Source organism: Pongo abelii, chromosome X (assembly GCF_028885655.2).
Source record: "Pongo abelii isolate AG06213 chromosome X, NHGRI_mPonAbe1-v2.0_pri, whole genome shotgun sequence".
NCBI classification, from domain to species: domain Eukaryota; kingdom Metazoa; phylum Chordata; class Mammalia; order Primates; family Hominidae; genus Pongo; species Pongo abelii.
Window position 1 is genome coordinate 160797231 of NC_072008.2, and position 15412 is coordinate 160812642.

Sequence of the window (15412 nt, forward strand, 5' to 3'; positions counted from 1 at the left end):
TGGGACTATTTTCAATAACTTTGCACATGCAAGTCACAAACATTCCAGATCCCTTGAATTGCTTGCGGAGGAAGTGGCAGGCGGAGGGAGTGGCACGCGGAGGGAGCGGCACGCGGAATGCGGCACGCGGAGGGAGCTGTAGCGACATCACATAAATGCGCTGGGCAGCTCGCAGGCGCCATTGATTCTTCAGACGCCGGCGAGATCGGAGTGGGTCTTCAGGCACCGAAGGGATTGAACTAATGGCGGATGCTGAGGCGAGCGCTGAGTTGCCGGAGGAGGCCAGACCCGACAGGGGCACCTTGCAGGTGCTGCGAGATATGGCCGGCCGCTTGCGAATCCATTCCATCAGAGCCACATGCTCCACGAGCTCCGGGTAAGTTCTCCTCATTGAAGTCTGGGTCGTGCAGGGCCACAGGCCCGGTGGCTTCAGGCCTGGTGGCCATGAGGCTGTGTGGTGAAGGGAGAGCCTTCAGAGGCACAATGGGCTGTGTCGTAGACACCCTGTCTTGGGCTGTTGGGTTCTGGTCAAGCACCCTAGATGGCAGTGAGGCACTATTCCCGCCAGCCCAAGGGTCGGTCGGTTGGTCTGTCGGCCGCGGGCTCTGGAGGTCGTCAAGATCCCCAGTTGGGAGACAAGGATCCAGACTGGACTGAGGTGGTGGGGGGATGTCGCTGGGATCAGATTGGGATAGCTGTGGTTTTCATTTTAGCAGGGAGCAGGGCTTCCCGGGTAAGCAGTTGTACTGGATCCCCGAGGGTGAATGAGCGACCCTAACCCAGGATGTGAGGATAAAGAGCAATTAAAATTCCAGCCTGGGCAACATGGCGAAAACCCGTCTCTTACCAAAAAATAAAAATAAAAAATGAGTCGGGCATGGGGGCACACACCTGCACTCCCAGCTATTCGGGAGGCTGAGGCGGGAGGCTTGCTTGTGCTGTTGGGTTTGCTGGTATGCAGTTGATGGTTTTTGCATCAGTTTGAGGGATATTGGTCTCTAGTTGTATTGTAGTATTTGGTTTTGGTATCGAAGTGTAATGCTGGCTTCATAGGATGTTTCAAAGTGTTCCATCTTAAATTTTTTGGAGTAGCTGGGTGTAGTGGCTGCCACCTGTAATCCCAGGCACTTTGGGAGGCCCAGGCAGACGGATCGTGTGAGCCTAGAAACTAATTCGAGATCAGCCTGGGCAAGATGGCGAGCCTCTGTACAAAATGTTACAAAAATTAGCTGGGCGTGGTGGCACGTGTCTGTAGTCCCAGCTACGTGGGAGGCTGAGAGGCTCAGGTTACAGTGAACTGAGATTGCGCCACCGCACTCCAGCGTGGGCAAGAGCGAGACCGTGCCTCAAAAAAAAAAAGTTAAACCTAGCTGAGGGCGGTGGCTCACGCCTGCAGTCTCAGTACGTGGGGCCTGAGGCGGGAGGATCGCTTGAGCCCAGGAGTTCGCATTCAGCTAGGCAAACAGTGAGACCCTGTCTCTGAAAAACAAAAACAACAACAACAAAAAAAACAAATTAAAGTAAAAGAAACCGGCAGTTAAGTACGAATTGGAACAAAAATGAGCTGTTGGATTTGCTAGTATGAGGTTGATGGTTTTTGGATCAGTATAAGGGATATTGGTCTACAGTTTTTTTTTGTTTTTTTGTTTTGAAGCGGAGTATCACTCTCGCCTCGGCTGGAGTGCAGTAGCACGATCTCGGCTCTCTGCAAGCTCCGCCTCCTGGGTTCACGCCATTCTCCTGCCTCAGCTTCCCAAGTAGCTGGTACTACAGGCGCCCGCCACCACACCCGGCTAAGTTTTTGTATTTTTAGTAGAGACCGGGTTTCACCCGGTTCGCCAGGATGGTCTCGATCTCCCGACCTCGTGATCCGCCCGCCTCGGCCTCCCAAAGTGCTGGGATTACAGGCGTGAGCCACCGCGCCTGCCCTGGTCTATAGTTTTATTGTAGTATTTGCTTTTGGTATCAAAAGTGTAATGCTGGCTTCATAGGATGAGTTTCAAAGTGTTCCACCCTAAATTTTTTGGAGAGGTCGGGCGTGGTGGCTCCCGCCTGTAATCCCAGCACTTTGGGAGGCCAAAGCAGGCGGATCGTGTGAGCCTAGAAAGTTCGAGATCAGCCTGGGCAAGATGGCAATCCCCTGTGCAGAATTACAAAATTACAAAAATTAGCTGGGCGTAGTGGCACGTGCCTGTAGTCCCAGCTACACGGGGGACAGAGTTTGCAGTGAACTGAGATTGTGTCACTACAGCCTGGGCAACAGAGGAAGCAAGACCTTGTAGAGAAATAAAAATTTTTTTTGAGGAGTCTGAAAAAGATTGTTGTTAATTTTTCTTTGGTAATTACTACCAAACGTTTAATGAGGCTTTTATTTATTGGGCGTTTTTTTATTACTGCTTTAGTCTCCTTACTAGTTAGTTGTAGGTCTATTCAGATTTTCTTGTCCTGATTGTCTTGTGAGGCTTTCTGTTTCTAGGAATTTATCCATTTCTTGTAGATTAGTCCATTTGTTGGCATGCAGTTATTCATAGTACACTATCACTCTTTTTATTTCTGTAGAAGCGGTATTAATGACTCCACTTTAACTTGATTATACTTTTTTTTTTTGAGGCAGGGTCTTGCTCTTTCACCCAGGCTGGAGTGCAGTGGTGCAATCATAGTTCACTGCAGCCTCGAACTCTCCTGGGCTCAAGCGGCTCTCCTTCCTCTCAGCCTCTTGAGTAGCTGGAACTACAGGTGCACACCACCATGCCCTGCCCATCTATTAATAGCTAGTTTTGTTGACCTTTTATAAAGAACCAGCTTTGGCTAGGGGAGTTGGCTCACGCCTGTAACCTCAGCACTTTAGGAGGCCGAGGCAGCTGAATCACTTGAGCTCAAGAGTTCAGGACAAGCCTGGGCAACATGGGGAAACCCCGTCTCTGCCAAAAATACAACAAATTAGCTAGACATGGCGAGCACCTATAGTCTCAGCTACTTGGAAGGCTGAGGCGGAAGGATTGCTTGAGGCTGCAGTGAACCATGTTTGTGCCCTACACTCCAGCCTGGGTGACAAAGTGAGACCCTGTCTCAAAAAGAAAAAAATAATGGTTTCATTAATTTTTTTCTATTTTGTTAGTCTCTTTTATTTGTGCTTTGATCTTTTTTATTTCCTTTCTCCTGCTAGCTTTGGGTTTAGTCCTTAAGTTTTAAAGTTAGGTTGTTGATTTGAAGGGTTATTTATTTATTATTATTTTTTGAGACAGAGTTTTGCTGTGTCGCCCAGGCTAGAGATGAGGTTTCTCCTTGTTGGCCAGGTTGGTCTCAGACCCCTGGCCTCAAGTGATCTGCCCGCTTCAGCTCCCAAAGTGCTGGGATTACAGGTGTGAGCCACCACACCCGGCCAGATTTGAGGGGTTTTAAAAAATGTGTTTACAGCTAGAAATGTCCCACTTGGCACTGCTTTTGCTACATCACATAGGTTTTGGTATTTTGTGCTTCTGTTTTCATTTGTCTCTAAGGGATTTTTCATTTTCTTTTTCTTTTTTTTTTTTTTTTTTGAGACGGAGTTTTGCTTTTGTTGCCCAGGCTGGAGTGCAATGGCACAATCTAGGCTTACCACAACCTCCGCCTCCCAGGTTCAAGCAATTCTCCTGCCTCAGCCTCCCGAGTAGCTGGGATTACACGCATGCGCCTCCACGCCCAGCTAATTTTGTATTTTTAGTAGAGACGGGGTTTCTCCATGTTGGTCAGGCTGGTCTCAAACTCCCGACCTCAGGTGATCCGCCCACCTCGGCCTCCCAAAGTGCTGGGATTACAGGCATGAGCCACCGCACTCAGCCTCTCATTTTCTTTTTTTAATTTTAGTAGTTTTAGGGGTATAAGTTGTTTTTGCTTATGTGATTAAATTCTATATTGGTGAATTCTGAGATTTCAATGTACCCATCACCCAAGCAGTGTACATTGTCCCCAGTATGTAGTCTTTTATCCCTCACCTCCTTCCTATACTCTCCCCCTTCACTCTCCTCCCCAAAGTCCATTATATCACTCCAAAACTTAGCTCCACTTACAAGTGAAAACATACAGTATTTGGTTTTCTATTCCTGAGTTACTTCGCTTAAAATAATGATCTCCAGCTCCAACGAAGTTGCTGCAAAATACGTTGTTTTTTATGGCTGAGCAGTATTCCATGTTGTATATACACCACATTCTTTATGCACTCATTGGTTGATGGACACTTAGGTTGGTTCCTTATGTTTGCAATTGTGAATTGTGCTGCCTGCAAACGTGTGTGCATATACCTTTTTCATATAATGACTTTTTTCCTTTAGGTAGATAGCCAGTAGTGGAATTTCTGCATTGAATGGTAGATAGGTGGTAGATCTACTACTTTTAGTGTTTTTGTTTGTTTGTTTGTTTTTTGTCTTGAGATGGAGTCTTGCTCTGTCGCCCAGGCTGGAGTGCAGTGGCGCAATCTTTGCTCACTGCAACCTCTGCTGTCCGGGTTCAAGCGATTCTCCTGCCTTAGCCTCCCGAGTAGCTGGGACTACAGGCACACGCCACCACTCCCAGCTAATTTTTGTATTTTTAGTAGAGACGGGGTTTCACCATGTTGGCCAGGCTGATCTCGGTCTCTTGACCTCGTGATCCGCCCGCCTCGGCCTCCCAAAGTGCTGGGATTACAGGCGTGAGCCACTGGGCCCAGCCCGATGGTGTATTTTGATGGGAATTGCATTGAATCTGTAGATTGCTTTGGGCAGTATGGCCGTTTTCACAGTATTGATTCTTCTTATCCACGAGCATGAGAGATTTTTGTGTCATCTGTGATGTCTTTCAGTAGTGTTTTGTAGTTTTTCTTGTAGCTATCCTTCATCTCCTTGGTTAAGTATATTCCTAGGGTGGGTTTTATTTGTTGTTGTTTTTGTTGTTTACAGCTGTTGTAAAAGGGATCGAGTTCTTGATTTGATTCTCAAGCTTGGTCGTCGTTGGTGTAGTGCTACTGATTTGTGTGCATTTATTTTGTAACCTGAGACTACTGAATTTATTCATCAGATCTAAGAGTCTTTTGGATGAGTCTTTAGGATTTTGTTTGTGTTTGTTTGTTTGTTTTTGATGGAGTTTCTGTTACCCAGGCTGGAGTGCAGTGGCATGATCTCGGCTCGCTGCAACCTCCACCTTCCAGGTTCAAGCGATTCTCCTGCCTTACCCGAGTAGCTGGGACTACAGGTGTGTGCCACCGCACCCAGCTAATTTTTGTATTTTTGGTAGAGACAAGGTTTCACCAGACCATGGCCAGGCTGGTCTTGAACTCCTAACCTCAGGTGATCCACCCATCTCGGTCTCCCAAAGTGCTGGAATTACAGACGTGAGCCAACCGCGCCTGGCCTAGGGTTTTCTAGCTGTATGATCGTATCATCAGTGTTACAGCACTAGTTTGACTTCCTTTTCTCCAATTTGGATGCCCTTTATTTCGCCATTGCTCTTTGGTTATGTAGGAGTGTGTTGCTTAATTTTCACAAATTTGTGAATTTTCCAGTTTTCATCTATTATTGATTTCTAACCTCATCCCATTGTGGTTAGAGAAAATACTTAGTACAATATGTTTTTTTAAATTTTGTTGGCCAGGCGCGGTGGCTCATGCCTGTAATCCCAGCACTTCGGGAGGCTGAGGTGGGGTGGATCGCCTGAGGTCAGGAGTTTGAGACCAGCTTGGCCAACATGGTGAAACCCTGTCTCTACTAAAAATGCAAAAATTAGCCGGGCGTGGTGGTACACCTCTGTAATCCCAGATACTTGGGAGGCCGAGGCAGGAGAATCGCTTGAACCCGGAAGGCGGAGGTTGCAGTGAGCCGAGATAGTGCCACTGTACTCCAGCCTGGGCGACAGAGTGAGATTGTGTCTCAAAAAATAAATAAATAAAATAAATCTTGCTCCAGAGCCTGGGCTAGATAGTAAAAGGACAGTGTGGATGCAGTTAAGAACCATATATGTCTGAATTTTTTGTACATGTTCATTTTGTTCCCTTCACCTTCAAAATTAGTAACAGATGGCTGCATTTTCTCAAGGGATCTGTGTGGCTTTTAAATCTAAATCATCCACTTAGAGGACATTTGCAAAGCAAGAGGTTTTAGTCCCCATTTTCTTTCTTTTTTCTTTTTTTTTTTTTTTTTAATAGAGACGGGGGTTTCTCCATGTTGGGTCAGGCTGGTCTCGAACTCCGGACCTCAGGTGATCCGCCCGCCTCGGCTTCCCAAGATGCTGGGATTACAGGCATGAGCCACCGTGCCCGGCCTAAGTCCCCATTGTCTTTTTTCTTTCTTTTTTTTTTAATGAGACAATTATTTATTTTAGGCAGATATTCAACTTAAAAATCATTCAGCGTGGGCACTCCTGAAACTGTCGGGATCATGTTCGTTTCCTCGCTGTTTGCCGGCTATTGGCATTTGTGTCATCACACACAGTCCGATGAGGTGACAACAGACTAGCATATCTCACTTCTATCGTAGGTTTCCATTCACTTTCGGGTTCTCAATCGCCCTGTGTTTTCTCAGTGATACTCCAGACTTTCCAGATGTTCTGGTTGACCCATTCATTTTTCTTTTTTTTTTCTTTTTTTTTTTTTTTGCAAAACAAAGCAAAAAGCAAGAAGAGAACTTTACATTTTGTCCAATAGTCATAAGAAATTTTCCCTGTAGAGAATGTCATCTAAGTCAAAAGAAGGGTTGAATAGGGGCACCCAAATGAGTTATCACTTAGGGCTGTTATAAGAAATGCCAAGATTGGGTGGCTTAAACAGCAGACATTCGTCTCTCACTGTCTGGAGGCTGCAAATCCAAGATCAAGGTGCTAGCATGGTCAGTTCTGGCGAGGACCTGCTTCTGGGCTCAAGAGCACTACCTTCCCCCCATATCCTCACATGGTGGGTCTCCAGCCTCTTCTCATAAAGGCGCTAATCCCATTCATGAGGGCTCCACTCTCACAGTGTAATCACCTCCCAAAGGCCCCACCTCCAAATACTGTCACACTGGCATTAGGATTTCAGCATAGGAATTCGGGGGGGGGGGGGCACATTCAGTCCATGGCCTCCCGTACCTGTGAATGTGATCTTATTTGGAAATAGGGTTTTGTAGATGAAATTAAGTTAAGGATCTTGAGATAAGATCATTCTGGACTTAGGGTGGATCCTAAATCCAGTGACTAGTGTCCTTATAAGAGAAAGAAGTGGGAGATTGGAGACACACAGACACCGTGGAGAAATGCAGGAGAAGAGGTCCTGTGAAGGCAGAGAGGCAGGGACTGGAGTGACCCAGCTGCAAGACAAAGAACGCCTGGGGCCAGCAGTAGCTGAAGAGGCAAGGGTGAGGGGGATCCTCCCCTAGAACCTAGGGGGAGAGCGTGGCCCTGCTGCCACCTGGATTTTGGATTTCTGTTTCGAGCCATCACGTTTGTGGCAACTCATCCTGGCAGCCTTAGGAAACTAATGTGTTAACCCATTGCATCAGCGCACAAAATAACACCCCAACTCGTTTCCTGGGCCAGCCTCCTACCTTGCCTCCTACTTATTAGACCCTACCTCTCATTCCCCATTTTTAAAATTTTTTTGTATTTATTTATTTATTTATTTACTTATTTATTTTGAGGCAGGGTTTCACTCTGTTGCTCAGCCTAGAGGTGCAGTGGCGTGATCATGGCTCACTACAGCCTTGACTCCTGGGCTTAAGCAACCCTCCCACCTCAGCTTCCCAAGTAGCTTGAACTACAGGTGCATGCCACCCTGCCCAGCTAATTTTTTTTTTTTGTAAAGACGAGGTTTCACCATGTTGCCCATGCTGGTCTCAAACTCCTGGGCTCAAGCAATCCTCCTGCATCAGCCTCCAGAAGAGCCGGGATTACAGGTGTGAGCCCCCACGCCTGGCCTCTCCCTCCTTTTTATCATTCCCTCTCCCCTCGCCTTCGTTGGCTTTCCCCTCACACCTCCTGCGTTTGGCCCCCTTCCATTTTCTTTCTGCTTCTCTTTCCCAACTTCCCCCTCATCATGCCAGGGGGACTCCTGGGCTCCGTGCCACCCCCCTGGAAGTCCCCCATAATGAAGCAGGATTTATGCCTCACACTTCACCGTGGGAGAGCAGAAACCTCTCATTTGAAGCAAAAGGCACTGAAAATAAGGAAATAGTTATGCATTTGTCACTACCGAGTCCTAGCTGGTTTCCACCCTACCCCCCGCCCCCCACCCCCCACCATCTTCTTGCTCGTTCAGGTCATCGTGTCCTCTGATACCCAGTAATTTCCATCATTTTCTACATGCATTTCTGTTGGTCTTCTGAGAATTGTGATTTTCCAAAGTAGAAAGGGCACATCGTCTTTCCGGAGCCTGGAAGGTGCAGGCACTGATGCGTTGGGGGAGACCACAGTGGGACAAGGACGGGGTGGGAGTGTGTCACCCCCCTTTCTACCGACCCTCAGCAGCGGGGAGTGAGCAAAGGAGATAGACTCTGGGAGGAAGAAGAGATTTCCAATTACTTCCTTCCCGGTCCCTTCTCCACTGAAGCCTGTTACTCCTCTGCTGCCGGGGCCTCTTGAGTTTTCTCTCACTGAGCCAGGAAAGAGCTTAGTGAATAAAGAACAAGGTGTCCTAGCAATGCAGGGAAGATGTCCAGGACAGTGAGTGTGAACGAGTGGTCCTGGAGAATGTGCACACCAGCCCTGCAGGAGAATGTCCACTCCAGCCCTGCAGCCTGATGGGCTCTGCCATCACCCCCCAAAACCATTCATCAGTCACCTTCGACAATTGCATGTGCAAAAGCCCTATTTTTGTGTCCTTTGAAGCTTTTTTATCGGGCTGGGTGCGTGGCTCATGCCTGTAATCCCAGCACCTTGGGAGGCCGAGGCGGGAGAATCACTTGAGCCCAGGAGGTCGAGGGTGCAATGAGCTATGATCATGCCACTGCATTCCAGCCTGGGTGACAGAGTGACCCCTTCACGGGTCCCCATTAAGAAAATAGGGGAGGGACAGTCCCTTAATATGAGCTGGGCCTAACATCTTTTTTTACTTACAGTTGGGGCAGAGCTCCAGGGAATTGGTTTTGTCTCCTGCTGTCTTGTCCCCTCCCCCTTTTTAATTAATTGGGGCCTGGCTGGACTCACATGCAGGCCGCTTTCTAAGAGCAGCAGTTACTTTGGCAGCGTTCAGAAAGGGCCTCAGTTACTCTACCATGACAAATTTCTCAGTCTGTCACCATTCACTTTCTAAAAGAAATTCATTGTGGAAGGTAGAATGGGATCTTCATGGCATTTCTGATTCACAATGCTCCTGAAAGTTCCTCGGCATGTGGAAAGGCCACAGATGAATTTAAGCATGTGAAAGAATGCTCATGTCAGAGGCATGAAGGAAACTTGCCCCGAGTCCACAGTGCTCTGCTGTTAGGAGCTGGCCTCGCTGTGCGCAGGGGGAGGGGTGGTGAGCTTACTGGGCTTTAAAGCACCCTTCCAACCTGTGAGCCCTGCATTCCTTACCCTTGGTTGGATTCTTCCCGGGCTGGGAGAAATGACTGCTTCTATGAGGAGACCATGTGCCAAGGTCGTGTGCTAGGAAGTCAGTTGCTGTGAGAAATGACCTGTGTCATGTCTGTCTTTCAGCCATCCTACATCTTGTAGCAGTTCTGCTGAGATCATGTCTGTGCTGTTCTTCTACATCATGAGGTACAAGCAGTCAGATCCAGAGAATCCGGGCAATGACCGATTTGTCCTCGCAAAGGTATGCCAGTGGGGAGCCCAGGGCTGCTGTGACGCCTGCTGGTTAAGCCCAGTTTGAACAGCCACCATGTGCGAACAAGGCCTGAAATGGGCCTCGTTTATTATTTTGGTTCTTCTTTCTTTGCATCTTAAAGCTCTAGTGTTCTAGTGAGGGCCACTTGGAGCCCTGTGATGGCATGGTAGGAAGGGTGGCTTGGGAGAGCTGACTGTCCTTCCTTTCTTTTGGTCATACCCTGCCTCGCCCCACTTACCACGAAAGCTTCCCCCATGGCAGGGTTATGCTCCTCCCACCCTCTGTGCTGCCTGAGCAGAGGCAGGCAGTCTCAGTGAATCCCACTCAACTGAGTCTGGGGGAACTTGAGTGTAACTGGGAGGGACATCCCACTCCTGTCAGTCAGCTTCCTCTTCTATGTTTCTGCAGATCTGACCTGAAACTGATGGGGCACTTCTCACGAGATTGGGCAAAATACTAGCCACTTCATGATGTATCATGGCGGATAGGAAAGAAAAAGAATCTTAAAAACAAGGTCAATTTGAGAATGTGTCGCTGGTTTGATGCCATCTCAAAGTACACTGTGTTCTGAAGCAAATTAAAACCTGGCTAGGGGCCGGGTGCAGTGGCTCACGCCTATATTCCCAGCACTTTGGGAGACTGAGGTGGGCTGATCACTGGAGGCCAGGAGTTCGAGACCAGCCTGGTCCGCATATCAAAACTCTGCCTCTACTTAAAAAAAAAAAAAAAAAAAAAAAAAAATTAGCTAGTCATGGTAGCACATGCCTCTAATCCCAGCTTTTCAGGAGGCTGAGGCACAAGAATTGTTTGAAGCTGGGAGGCAGAGGTTACGGTGAGCCGAGATCGTGCCACTGCACTCCAGCCTGGGTGATAAAACGAGACTCCATCTCAAAAGAAAAAAAAAAAAGAAAAATCTGGCTGGGTAGTGTGTCCAAATAGAAATGCCAGATTAGCACAGTGGGAAGTAAAGACAAAAACTGGGCATAGCTGAAGTGCCTAAAGGTCGTAATTGTGACCCTTGTCTTGGTGTCTGAATCATAATGTCAAATGGTTTGGCAAAAAATAAATAGAATTTACATGTGTTCACGCATGTGTGGAGAGAGAGATGAAGTAAATGCCTTCCATTGCTTTCAGTTGGTTATTGGAGGTAAGCAGTATACAGGAAGGAATTCGTTGTGCTAGTCTTTAAACATGTCTATAAACTTGAACATTTTTTACGTCTTTTTTTTGTTCTTTTTTGGGGAGATAGAGTCTCGCTCTTGCCCAGGCTTGAGTGCAGTGACTCGGTCAGCTCAATGCACCCCTGACCTCCTGGCCTCAAGCGATCTTCCCATTTCAGCCTCTTGAGTAGATGGGATTACAGGCATGCGCCACCACGACCGGCTAATTTTTGTATTTTTTGTAGAGACATGGTCTCACTATGTTGCCCAGGCTGGCCTCAAACTCCTGGGCCCAAGCACCCACTTCTGCCTCCCAAAGTGCTGGGATTACAGGCAACAAGCCACCGCTTCCAGCCCCCTTTACAATGAAAATTGAAAAAAAATAGATACATAAATGCAATATGGGTGTTTAGATTTCTGGTTTAAAATAAGGAAAGGCCGGGTACAGTGGCTCACACCAGTGCTTTGGGGGACTTCAGCAGGAGGATCTCTTGAGACTGGCCTGGGCAACATAGCAAGATCCCAGTCTCTACAAAAAATATGAAAATTAGCTGGGCGTGGTGGTGCATGCCTGCAGCTACTCAGGAGGCTAAGGTGGGAGGATCACTTGAGCCTGGGAGATAGAGCAAGACCCTGTCTCAAAAAAAAAAAAAAAAAAGTCTAGGCTGTCATATAACAGCTGCTATCAGAGCCATTGGCCTTAGGGGATGAAGAGGCTTTCAATCGGGCAGCAGCACACCAGGCACTGTTCGGCTGCCAGAATTTGTGTGTTCATCAGATTTAGCTGGCCGATGAAATTGGAACAAAAGAGAAAACACATGAAGCGTAGTCCATTGTGGTTTGCCTGGGAACGGGGTAAACAGCCATACTCCAGGCAGAGCAGATCTTTATTCTAGCCTTTCACCTCCCTGAATCGTCTGCCCCACAGCATAAGGGTTCTTGAGAAAGACAACACCCATGTGGGAGCACTTCTGCCATAACAGGCATCATACTGATGCCTCACCATTTTCTCAATCTATTCTCACTTTATCCTTGACCTCCTGTCACCTAAGGGGGCTCTGGTCTCCGTTGCACCCATAAAGTCTTTGAGATGGGCCCACTGGCCTCACGCTTCGCAGCCAGAGGGAAGCAGAGTTGGTCTGACTGCTGAGCCCAGGCTCGGTCCATTATGTTATAGGACTTCCAAGGGCATGCAGGGCGACTGGGAGCCAGAGCTTGTTACGTGAGTGTGGTGGGTGCCATAGGGAGGGAGATGGGGCTAGAGGCATAGTCAAGAGAGACTTGAGTTGAGTGGGACAGTTCTGCTGGGCTGGAAATGCAGAACCAAAAGGGAGTCTCTGGTGGGCACAAAGCATGCAGAGAATTCCGGGGAAGGTCAAGAGCACCCAGGGAGTAGCAGAGGGTAGGAAGCAAGAAGCAGGAGATCTGAGAATCGTAAATACCATCCATTCATCTACAGTAGTGATGACCCCGCTCATCTCTGCTCGAATGGCACTGACGTTTGAGCAGAGGAGGGTGACAGGCAGGTAACAAACTTTTAAGTCAATAGATGGAGTGTCAGGTGGGGCCAAGCACCTGGAATCAAGTAAAAGTGGAGGAGGTAGGAGGCACTGGTTGAAAAAGAGTGGTCCAGAAAGACCTCAGTGCTGATGCTTGGGCAGGGATTTGGAAGAGGCAGGAGAGTGAGCTGTGCCCACATCCAGGCACAAGCACTCCAGTAGTGGGTGCCATGAGTGCTAAGGCCCTGAGGCAGGTGTATGCCCACTGTGTTCAAGGAGCAGCAAGGAGGCCAGGGTGCCGGAGCAGTGGGAGGGAGAAATGGAGGTGATGGGGGCTGGGGTGGGCAGACAGGTGCAAAAAGTTGAGCTCTACTTGGTGGGAGGTCGGAAGACCTTAGAAAGTTAACAGAGATGTGATCAGTCAACTTCAGTTTTAACAGGCTCCCCCTTGTGGCTAGATTGAGAATGGCTGTGGGGGAGGCTGGGAGGCCACTGCAGTGACAGAGGCAAGGGATGTTTAAGACCAGGTCGAAACGGTGGCTGCAGAAGCTGTTAGGTACATTCAGTATGCTTGCAAGCTGGGCCTCTCCAGTCAGTGCAGCCCACAGAGGGCCAGAGAATTCTGCTTGGGATAGTGATGACCCTGTGCCTGCAAACAGGATGTTGGGGGTGAGGTAAATGCTAGTAGAAAGGGATTCATTTCTAGCATGGGCACTTCTAGATGACCACTTGTAAGATGTCAGTTGACCTGAGTTTTATAAACCAGGGAACCGGAGTATTCTGTTTCTGGTTTCTGTGTTAAGAATCCGCATCTTCCATAGGATTGAACATGTGATCTGTGCATGACAGGGAAAGGCTATGGGAAAATGGCAAGAATCATACTTTACGTTTTCTGCTTTGTACTTAGGCTCCCCATCTCTATTCCCAAAGCTCCAGCCACCCTTGCCATACTGTATGGATTACCTATGACTCCCCGGGCAGGGACAGTGGATGTCTTCGTCACCTTAGTCACCTGAGTTTCCAGCCCAGGCTGAGCCCGGGCTTGACCCATTTTCCACTTGTAACGTTGATTGGAAGCTTGGGGTGCATATGGGTGTGGTGAAGAGGAATTCACCCAGCAGGGCGGGAGGGGCTGTTTGGATGGGACGCTGCTACACAGCTGACAGGAGCAGCCTGCACTCAGTGCGTGAGTCCACCTGATACCATGTCCTGCAGCTGCGTCTGGGCTCACTGGGTCCCTTCTCTTACAGAGACTGTCGTTTGTTGATGTGGCAACAGGATGGCTTGGACAAGGACTGGGAGTTGCATGTGGAATGGCATATACTGGCAAGTACTTCGACAGGGCCAGGTGAGGTTCTTCCCCAGAAGCCATTTAACTGCCCGGCCTCCCCTTCCTAGAGTCTCGGGGGGCAGCCACCTATCTCCGTGAGGTGGAGAGCCCTGAAGGGCCAGTCCCCATCACATCCCGTGGTGACCCCTCTGGAAGGCCTTCCCGGTGCCTTCTACCCGCCTTGGGCGGCTGCCCCACTTCCTCTCCCACAGGTCTGTTGAAAGGTTTCAGCTGCTGTTGCCTTTCGGTTCTTATCCTAGGGTTGATAGCTTTTTTAAAACTTCCAGCACTTTAGTGGGGTCTGGGATGTGTGGTTTGTTTTTGAGACTGAGTCTCACTCTGTGGCCAGGCTGGAGTGCAGTGGCACGATCTCGGCTCACTGCAACCTCTGCCTCCCGGTTTCAAGTGATTCTCCTGCCTCAGCCTCCTGAGTAGCTGGGATTACAGGCATGCGCCACCATGCCCAGCTAATTTTTGTATTTTTAGTAGAGATGGGGTTTCGCCATGTTGGCCAGTCTGGTTTCAAACTCCTAAACTCAGGTGATCCACCTGCCTTGGCCTCCCAAAGTGCTGGGATTACAGGCGTGAGCACCTGTGCCCGGCCAGATGTGTTTTCTTGATGCGAACATTCACATCGTTGGTTGTGGAGGAATTTACTTCACAGCAGAACATGTTTCCAAGGTGGGGTGTTTTGATTGTTGTGATTATTGTAAATGAGTTGTAAGAACAGAACCAGCAGGTGGCGGCGGGAGGCGGTGGCTCACACCTGTACTCCCAGCACTTTGGGAGGCCGAGGTGGGCGGATCACCTGAGGTCAGGAGTTCGAGACCAGCCCGGCCAACATGGCGAAACCCCCTCTCTACTAAAAAATACAAAAACTAGCTGGGCATGGTGGCGTGGGCCTGTAGGCAGGAGAATCGCTTGAACTCGGGAGGTGGAGGTTGCAGTGAGCCAAGATCAAGCCACTGCACTCCAGCCTGGGTGACAGAAACTCTGTCTCAAAAAAAAAAAAAATTAGAAGGTGGCAATGCTTTGAAAGGGAACTTTCCAGAAAAATGAATGTGTAAATGTTTGGGGAACTTAAGGGTACTGCTTTCTTCCCTTTCTCCTCTGGCCCTGTTTGCTTATTGATAGGGAAATGTGGCAGAAGAACCTAAAAGTTGCTTTACAGCTAGAACGAGAAAACTAGCCAGAGGGAAAGCCTGTTTGTGAGCCCCAGGCTTTTCAAGCTCGGCTTTCTTAGCTGCTGGGCTGGGGCAGAGTTCATGAGGGAAATTGTGGGGAGGGAAATTGTGGGAAGCGAATGGTCTGGAGCAGCTACTCCAGTTGCTTCCGTTTCTCCTTCTGAAATGCATTTGCTTGGTTGGCCCAGATGATCCCCCACAGGGTCCTAAACCTCTCTTGTCTTGCTCCAGCTACCGGGTGTTCTGCCTCATGAGTGACGGCGAGTCCTCAGAAGGCTCTGTCTGGGAGGCAATGGCCTTTGCTTCCTACCACAGTCTGGACAATCTTGTGGCAATCTTTGATGTGAACCGCCTGGGACACAGTGGTGCATTGCCTGCCGAGCACTGCATAGAGATCTATCAGAGGCGCTGCGAAGCCTTCGGGTAACTGTATTCTCTTGTGCTTGATTTCGATTCTGTCCTGCCTCCTTCATCTCTTGTAACCCAGCCTGCTC

At 48.8% G+C, this 15412-nt stretch overlaps 1 protein-coding gene across 1 annotated transcript in view; it reads left to right on the forward strand.

The window, feature by feature from the left end:
- Window positions 1-134: 134 nt before the first annotated feature.
- Window positions 135-15412, forward strand: part of TKTL1 (transketolase like 1) — a 34448-nt gene continuing 19170 nt past the window's right edge. The window contains exons 1-4 of the mRNA XM_003779764.4: window positions 135-376; window positions 9616-9733; window positions 13655-13752; window positions 15150-15341. Coding sequence (XP_003779812.3) covers window positions 243-376; window positions 9616-9733; window positions 13655-13752; window positions 15150-15341 — 542 coding nt within the window. The 5' untranslated portion in view covers window positions 135-242. The remainder of the gene's footprint in view (window positions 377-9615; window positions 9734-13654; window positions 13753-15149; window positions 15342-15412) is intronic.